The sequence below is a fragment of the Poecilia reticulata genome, linkage group LG1, assembly GCF_000633615.1.
Source record: "Poecilia reticulata strain Guanapo linkage group LG1, Guppy_female_1.0+MT, whole genome shotgun sequence".
NCBI classification, from domain to species: domain Eukaryota; kingdom Metazoa; phylum Chordata; class Actinopteri; order Cyprinodontiformes; family Poeciliidae; genus Poecilia; species Poecilia reticulata.
Window position 1 is genome coordinate 23,979,151 of NC_024331.1, and position 9,253 is coordinate 23,988,403.

Consider the following 9,253-nt stretch of genomic DNA (forward strand, 5'->3'; position numbering starts at 1 on the left):
TGAAGTGGAAGAAAAATGATTTATCAATACTTTGTAGAGAAAAGTTTTATTTCTGTGAACATAAATATAAATAAGTTTGCTGCTTGTGTGTATGTGCAGTCATCAACCTGACAATAAGGAGATTATTTTGTGCGCTTTTTCTGGTGCTGCGCTGCATTTCATCCAATCTGGTAAATTAGATGATTTCTCGCATTTTCACAGATTTTTGGGAAACCATTTCTGCACGAACATCCTGGTCAAACCGTGAGCAGTTAGCAGTTTCTGTCATTGCTCGGTCAGCCGGTTTATGTGGACAACTACGTCTTGGTTGGTTTGCGGCTGTTTAAATGCGTATATACTTCAAAATCTGCTGGCCTTCTCCTTGGCAGTCACAACAATCATTCTGATTGCTACACTGCTGGTCAGGACATGTTGGGGGGGAACAAAAAATAATGTATCCTTTATATTTTATTTCACAAAAATATTTAACATTATGTTGATCTGAAAATATTTGAGCACCTCCAGATGACATAATGCCATCGAATCACATACTCTCTGAGAAGCTGAAGTGAAAATGTAAACAACACTCCATCTTACCTGCCAGTGGCTGGTCTCTTGTACATTTTTATTGCTACAGAAGTAAAGGTGGTCGGCAGGTAAAACGTGGTTAGAGGGGGTTTGAGGTGTAATGGATGGGGGCCAGGACAGCCAGAGACAGACTGTGAGGGGTTTATTTGGCACGCTCTTTCTTCTTTGCACAGCAGCTCTTCCATCAGTGTGATTGTCAGTAATTGCCTCCTTGCTGCTGCATCACTGGTAGCATTTAAATTACTGGTCCCTATTCCCTCTCTTCTTACGCTCTTTACTTTACCTCTGTCTTTGTTTTCAGTTTGTCTTTCCTTTCGTTTGCTTGCCGCCACTTTTGTCTCACCTGTTTGTCTTCTCACGTTTAACTCTGCGTCATCCATCACTCTGAAGTATCGCCTTTGCGTAGACTGGGTAGGGAAGAAACTAGTCCATAACAGGTTTACATTTCCCCAAGTACCTACGCTTTTAGTCTGCGTGTTTTTGTTTTTTTCCCTAAGGATGATTACACACACATTTTTGAAACAGGACAGCATATTGTATCCTGTTGCACATTTTGGTTACTGCAAATGTCGTCTTTAACTTTGCAGTTTTGTGCATTGAAGATGTTCTTATGTTGCCTCAGTGTTCTGTTAAATGTCTCCAGCTCAGATTAGCTTTGCCAGATCCACCTGCTTGACATGTTATGTTCACTTATTGCCAACCTTTCCTGTTGTTTCCTTGTGTGCTGTGACTTTGCCTGTTTAACTCTGTTAAACTGAGCATTTGCTACAATTCTGCCTATGTCCTGCTTGCATTTGGGCCATTCACCACCATTTGTGGCCAGCAAAACAAAATGTCATGTTCGTCACTAGAAGTGATTTTGTTCAGTAACAAAAAATGTGAACATCTTAGCTCTTCAGGAGCGCAACAATAAGTACATAACTCTGTTTTTACTATGTTTCAGATCATTAAACGAGTGTTAATATCAGACATCAGTATGAGTAAATGCAAAAAGCAGGGGCTTGGGCCCATCAGGGGGTTGTTTGCAAATGAGGGAAAATGGACAGAGTAAAACAGAGGGCAAAAATACCAGTGCAGAAAAATAAAGGACTTTCCTCAAACACTTGCAGCTTTAAATGAAGCAAAAGGCATTTTCAGACTTAAAAACTATCATTTTCCTTTTATTTCACAATTAAACACTTCTTTGTTTTGAACCGTCACATAAAGTTTGAAAATACACAAAGGTTTATAGTGGTAAGGTGACAAAATGTCACAAAATGTAGGACTAATTTTGCAAGAATAAGTTCGTTGAGGGTTTACTGTGTTGTAAAATAATGTTTAAACTTGAGTTATGCTCGCTGACAGAAGCTGGACGGGCTGTAAGTTTATGCTGATCTGTGCACCTGAGTCATTTCCTGGTTTCAGCCCATGAGCACAGTGATTCATTAGGGCTCGTGTTTGTGGCGCAGAACAGCAAGGCTATCCATCTGCAGCTGAAAGATTTCAACTAACACCCACCACTACAGATCACAGCTACTGAGAGCAAGAGGTTTGCTTGCTCCAAAGAAATATCCACCACTCTTATTTGTTTTTGGCAAGACTGCATGCATAAGGAAGGGGGGGTTTCTCTCAGCAATGGCACAAAAGCTATTGGTAACAACAACCACACATATTCACGTTGCGTATTTGTTAGCTGGATTAAAATATTGTGTTGAAACTTGAGGTAAAGACTTAAATCCTTGTGATAAAAACTAGAAAACCTTCTGAATCATGGCTGGAAATGATAAACTCAATATTCCTGACAAAGGCTCCTCTACATTTTGCCCTGATGAATGTGTGAGACGGTTCCTTTATTGTAACACTGTAACAATTATGTGCACAATAACCCTTATTATTGTACATTAGAAATATGACTGCTCACATTAATAATGACCCTTATACTTAACTACTTGCTGCTGTTTCTTTTTTACATACTTTTTGATCAACTTGGATACTTTTTATAAATATCTTCTGAATAACCTCTTATCTTCTAAATATTTCTCTGGACATACAGAGAAATGTGCTTTGTGCACTTTTTCTTTTCATTTTTGCTTGTTTGTTGACCTAAGAAGTTGTAACTCCAACGGTTCTCTGTTATTGTCAAGGTTTTTGATTTTATTGGGAATGAAAAAAAAAGATGTTTCTTTTCTGTTGGTGATAACTTCAATAGATTTCTGTCCAAGTTTCGAAATAAAAGCACTGTTAAGGAAAAAGTTCAGTTTGGCAGATCTGTATATTCAAGGGTTTTTCCCCAAAGATTGGTTCAGGACCACTCCTTTATATATGTGTGTGTGGGTGTGTGTGTGTGTGTATATATACACACACACACATTATATATATATATATATATACACATAATAGAAAATCCTCTCCTGAATTATCCGTTTTCTGCAATTTGCTGCAAAGTCTTTCCAGGGTGTTCTATTCAAAGCAAGAGTCACATGTAGTGCACTGAAAAAGGAAAATTGAAATCATGATTTATAGTAAACAGCAAAACAAATAAAAATTTAAAAACAGACCGTTAGTCTTTTGTACGCTGTGAACTGTTTTAATTTTGATAATATCTTTGTCTTTTGCCAATTTGTTCAAGGTCTGTGTGATATTTATTTAGTTGTCTACATGAGATTCTGTTTTCAAACTGTAACTTGAGCAGAGATGTAATGTCAGCAATATTTCTGCTTTTGAGATTAGTATTTTGACTTCAAATGTTCGCATGACCCTGAACCTTAACCCTATGAAGCAAATGTAGAGATAAGCTCAAAAAACGTTCTTACCCTTTTTATTTATTTCTCGCCTTGCTCTACTTTCTCCTCCTAGTCTATTTCTGCTCCTGTTTCTTTCTCACAGACGTCTCTGTCTCCTACAATGTGTGTTGTGTTGATCAAACGATGAAGTTGTCCCCTGCTGGATGTATACCCATTTGTCTTCGCCTCGTCTGTCTCTCCCTGCCCCTTCTCCTCTTGGCACTGGGTCAACACACGGAATGCCATTCTTTCTTTTGTGTCTTGTAAAAAAAAAAAAGGAGAGGAATTACAATCACTTCACCAGAAGAACTGACTGTCTTTATGCAACCAGGCTGCCAGGGGGCGGTCTGTGTGTGCACTTGCCTTTGTGTGGTCCAGAAGTGGCCATGGTAACCTGCAATCATTTTCCCACAGTTTTCTGAATCTGTTATTAAGACTAAAATAATTGGATTTTTCTGAATGTTTGCCCTCCAAAGACCCAAGCCCTGCTTGAAGAACAGTCTGCCAACTTAACTACCCGTCATTTTACGTTACTTCTTACTGTATTTTCTCATTGAAAAGCCTTTTTTAACATATGTTTTCAAAGATAGATGTTATGCACATTCACTGGCATGAACAGTGTTTCGTAACACAAGATAAAGTTAAAATAAAGACGCAATGAGGAGGAAATGGGACCAATTAATTCTCATTGTCTGACTTCAGTAAAGAACACAACAATAGTGATAAAAATGACCAAACTTTGAGAAGACATTAATACACTAAAGCACAATGCTGACTTGTGCAGATTTCTATTAGTCAACATTTCAGATTTCTCTTCAAGAACTTTAACAGCACTTAGATTCAAACCTCAAACGAATAACAATAAGCAGCACTGCTGTGGCATGTTAATCCTTCCTTTAATCTGCTGGACCCTGATCAATTTGTCTTTAACGTCTCAGAATTGACTTCCTTTTTCTACCTTAAAAAGGCCGGTGCTCATTTTTCCGTAAAAAAAAAAATGCAGGATTAACATCTATCTGAAGACATATGATGAATAATCTCTATTTTAGGGTATATGGTGGCATTCCAGTCAATTTTTACTATTTTATATTAAGGACACAACGAATCTGAAACTGTACAATAATCCAAAGCATATCTGCAATCAAACCAACACAGAGTCTGTTGTATTATCTGCATGGAGATGTTTCCTCCAGCATGGCCCCCATTCTGCCTTCGATTCTTTTTCACCTTTTGCACCATTTCCTTTATTAGTGCAGGTGTCACTTTTTACTTCCTACCATATTCTCTGAGGTTTCTCACAATGTGGAACATCTTGTACTGTTTAAGCAACACTTTGGAACTTGAAGACATGTAAATATGTCCTTGTAGCCCTGTCCTGAGTGGTGAGCAGCCACAATGCACTTTTTAGCACAGACTAAGAGCTGCTATTTTTCACCTGTCAATCTGGTGAATACAGCCGTTCTGAATTACTCAGGGTAACTACGAGGCTTTACAGCGTGGATTATTTGGACTAATGTAGGACCTTAAGTTCTCCTAAAGACTCTCACAATGTGCAACGGGTCTGAATAAAGTTGTCCTCTTCCTGTTTTGTTGAAATCATATTTTGAAGCACATCAGCACATGTTGTCCAAGTTTTAAGACACATGGATCTAAAGTTGCCAGAGCCGGGTTATGGATTATTTTGGGCTCCATTGGAAATATAATTGAGGACCGTATGGAGGTCAGTGTTATGACCATTATTCTTTCTCATTGCCCTTGTATTCACTTGTACCTTTCTTCCATTTCTTTAAGAAGTTAGTTTCTCTCTTGGCTGTTGCCACATTGTGTTCTTTCAATCAATGTGAAGATTGATTTATTGTGAACAGTCATTGTTAGCAAGGCTCGAGGTCCTGACCATAAATACAGCCGGCCTCCCACACTGACAGCTGAAATCCTGCTTAATATTCTCAGCATAATATCCTGCCTGTTGCTCTGTTACTGACTTTTTGTGAGCAGAAAGGAAGCAGATTTAATGCGGTTACCTGGATGGTTCATTTGGATTATGTGTAGTTTCGCTGTTTGACTGAGAAGCATTTCAAAGTCCTGTGAATTTATTCTTCAGCAGGGTTACATCTGTTCATGACACCGGTAAAGTTAATCAAAAAAATCTTAATACTGCTTCATCTGTTTTAAATTTACCCGCATGTTTTTTTTGTTTTTGAAAAAATGACTACTAAATCTACTGCTGTCAGTTATTTAGTTTAGCTGTTCTAAATATTTGTAAAATAACTTAAAAAGCCACTACATGCTTTAATTAAGTAAATTTTTTTCAGTCAAATGTTGAATCCAAGAATGACATCAGTATAAATAGTTAATCTCTAACACCTTTACTGAATAGCACAACAGGGAGCCTGAATATTATAGGTTTAGTTTGATATTTATTAGAAAACTGAAATAAGTCAAACAAAACCAAACCCTTGATGTGGCTGGAGCCACGAACGAGAAACGCATTCATCTGGGAGTGGTGTTAGCACACATGCTTCAGCACGTTAATGTATTAGGTAACATAAAATGTGAACGTTTGAAAGATAAACAAATACATTTCTGTGATCAGTGCTTTTAAAGTATACAGCTTCAGAGTGACACCATGTTGCCACTCATATCAATATGATGAGTTCAGAGACACAATGAAGCAGTGGGTAGTACTGGTGACGGGGTAATAGCGCAGCTTATGTAATAATAATGTCCGGTGACGCCACTTAAAGTATCTTAATAGTAAGCCTCTCTAATCGTTAACATCTCATTAACCTCCCTGCCCTTTCAAACAATCTCCTAATCCTCTCTACTCCTCTTGTTTCTCCTGGGCAGATGAGCAACAAGCGCTCCAACAGTTTCCGCAGGGCCATTCTGCAGGGCAGCAGGCAGCTGAAGGGCTGCAGTCTCAGAGATGAGGTGGGCTTGGGGCTGTCCCAGCGGCTGGTTCGCCATGTTGCCTACGAAACGTTGCCCCGCGAGGTTGATCGCAAGTGGTACTTTGACAGCTACACATATTGCCCCCCTCCTTGGTTCATCCTGGCGATCACCATCGCAGAGGTAAATTGGCTAAGAAGGAACTAAACCGCCCAGTATGTTTCAGACCTTGGCCAGATGCAGATTCCTTTCATTTTACAAATGTTTCATATGACTGAAAGTAATGATAACATTTTGGAAATGCCAGTGGAAAAATTGAAAAAGCTCTTCAGCAATTACAAGAAGACTGTAAGTCTGATTGCTTTAAAACAAATAAATATTAATATTTATTCTCTATTTGTTTTCTTTTAATATCTCTCTCATTTCCTGCAAACCACAAACTTCTTCTTTCTTGTTAATCTAAGTCTACCAGGGTTATGAATACTTTTAGGATTTAATGTGAAGTTAATGTGTCATTACAGTTTAACCCTGCTTTGAGATTTTGATTAAACAAAATACCTTATGAGAGGATTAAGATTGGTTTTAAAATGCTGCTGGTGAATATTTTTTGAGCAAAACAAAACTTTACTGCAAATCTCAAATTTTGAAGATTTCATTGAACATTATGGCGCAAAAGGCCAATTGTATCCTCAGCGATCCATGACTTGAAAATTTTTTTTGACTGGACTCTATTAGTCGTGCACATCTCAAATCTGACTTTTTTTTTTTCAAAAGTAGCAAAAATTGGGTAAAATAAAACCTTAAAAAGTCTTGTTTACAAATTGCAACAAGCCATGCAGGGTCACGGGAAACACGTGGAAGAATGTGTTCTTTCAGATTTAACCAAAACTGAACTTTTTGACTTGGTCTATGGAGGCATAACTTAACATTGCCAATCACAATGAACACACAAGCCCCAAACATATAGATAACATAGACATGTTTGCTGTGGGGGATACAGTATTTTTCCTAATCTGAAAGCAGAGAAGCTGGTCTCACTCAATGGGAAGATGGAAGACGGTAAAAATAGGGCAATACTTAAGAAAAACCTTAAGGAGCTGCAGAAGACGTGAGACAACGGTGTCTTAAAATACCACAAAATGCTATTCTATTTTCTATTTTCCTATCTATGTTTACGATAACTCTGACTTTGATCCCCTTTGTTTCCCTGTGCTCTGTTAGGTAGCAGTGTTCATGTACTATGGAATCCAGCTGGATCGTTTGGTCCTGCAGGTATCCAGTTCATCCTTCCTGAAAAGCCCCTTACCCTACCATCCCCAGCTGCGAGCCCAAGCCTGGAGGTACTTCAGCTACGTCTTTATGCATACTGGGTGAGTCTAATCTGGTAAACTGACATCTATTTGTGACGATGTACTGCTGATGTACAGCATGTTATACCCTGATAAACACATGAAACATTTTATCTGTTATCAATAACTAGATAAAATATCACATTTATTTATCTGGTTGGGATGTCGGCCTTCATGAGCACCCTTTTCTTTTCCACTTGCACTCTCAGTGGTTATGGGTGCCTAAACATTTGACCTGACATGTATCTGTTGTATATTTGAGAAACTGAGTCATATGAAATGTTATTGGTGAAAAATTCAATTTCCAAACATACACTGCAGTTGTTTTTTTTTTTAAAGAGAACACAATGTAATTGGGCAAAGCTGAGATGCAGCTGGTAATTGTCTCCATGTGAGAAATTAAAATCAAATCAAGAACAAGGGTAAAATCCTCTTTTACTACAGCTAGTGTCATGGTAACAGAGAAGGGATTATCTTTGGGGTTTTATTGGTCTAATGTGTTTACACTTTGATAGTGCTACCTTGAAAACTAATGATTCATAATGTAATAATTAGATAAATCTGTGGGGAGCGGATAGTGGTTTTTGTCAGCTCAACTACGGCCATCCAGATTTAATTACTCCTAGGGGTAACATAGTCTTAGCCATAAAGAGAGCTAATAAAATTGTAATTTACTGGGGATAGATGGTAGCTGGGGTGGCAGTGGCGAACAGACAAGCTTAAAAGTGCTGAATAGAAAAGAAAGGTGTGATGATCTGTGATTTTTACAGGTGATTTTAAACGTATTTCTTCCTATTTTTTTACTTGATGACAACAGAATACATAAAAATACAGTGGTTGATTCCTTGACAATTCCTCAGTTTAACAGAGCAAATCAAGATAAGTTTGTTATAAGGGAAATGCAAAGTTTTCAATGTTTAAAGACTGACATCTATTTTCTATTCAAACTAAAAATGAATAGAAAATTTCAAACTTCCAGGCCATCTAGAGTGGGTCTGGAAGGTTGATATGACAAAAGATTTTTATGTATTTGGTGTAATTTAGAAGCTAACAAGAGCCTGGAAATGTTCTTCAGGTGGTAGAAGGCTGACTTTGTAATTGTCTTTCTGTGTCTCTGAAGGTTAAGGTCAGAGTCTATCACTACACCCAGATTTTGGGTCTGATCACTAGTTTCTATCTGTAATAATTGAAGCTACGGGCTCACCCTTGATTCTTCTTGATGTCGAAAGATAATAACTTCAGTTTTGCTTGAGCTGAAGAAAGAGTTATGACACATCCACAGATTGATTTGTTCTATGCACCTACTCACCACTGGAATGAGTTAGTGGTCACTTGGTGACATTGCAATGCAGAGTTGTACATTATCTGCGTAGTTATGGTAATTAATCTTGTTATAATCACAGATTATTGCACATGGATATTAAATGATAGGGGTCCTAGGATGGAACCTTGGGGTACCCCGCAATAATATGTCATTAATTAGGGCAATTCTAATAATGTGTGGAACATGAAAACCAGACTGAAAGATTGGAAGATTGGGGATTGGCCTGTAATTTTGCAACAGCAACTTGCCCAGATTATTCTTTTTTAGCAGTGGTTTGATTACTGCTATCAATTGTGTGTGTGTGTGTGTGTGTGTGTGTGTGTGTGTGTGTGTGTGTGTGTGTGTGTGTGTGTGTGTGTGTG

At 38.0% G+C, this 9,253-nt stretch overlaps 1 protein-coding gene across 4 annotated transcripts in view; it reads left to right on the top strand.

Moving 5' to 3' along the window:
- The window catches only part of rhbdl3 (rhomboid, veinlet-like 3 (Drosophila)), a 56,671-nt gene that overhangs the window by 36,403 nt on the left and 11,015 nt on the right, over window positions 1-9,253 (top strand). For all 4 annotated transcript variants that reach the window (XM_017307226.1, XM_008414911.2, XM_017307230.1 and 1 more), the window contains 2 exons: window positions 6,177-6,401; window positions 7,440-7,588. In XM_017307226.1, coding sequence (XP_017162715.1) covers window positions 6,177-6,401; window positions 7,440-7,588 — 374 coding nt within the window. The remainder of the gene's footprint in view (window positions 1-6,176; window positions 6,402-7,439; window positions 7,589-9,253) is intronic.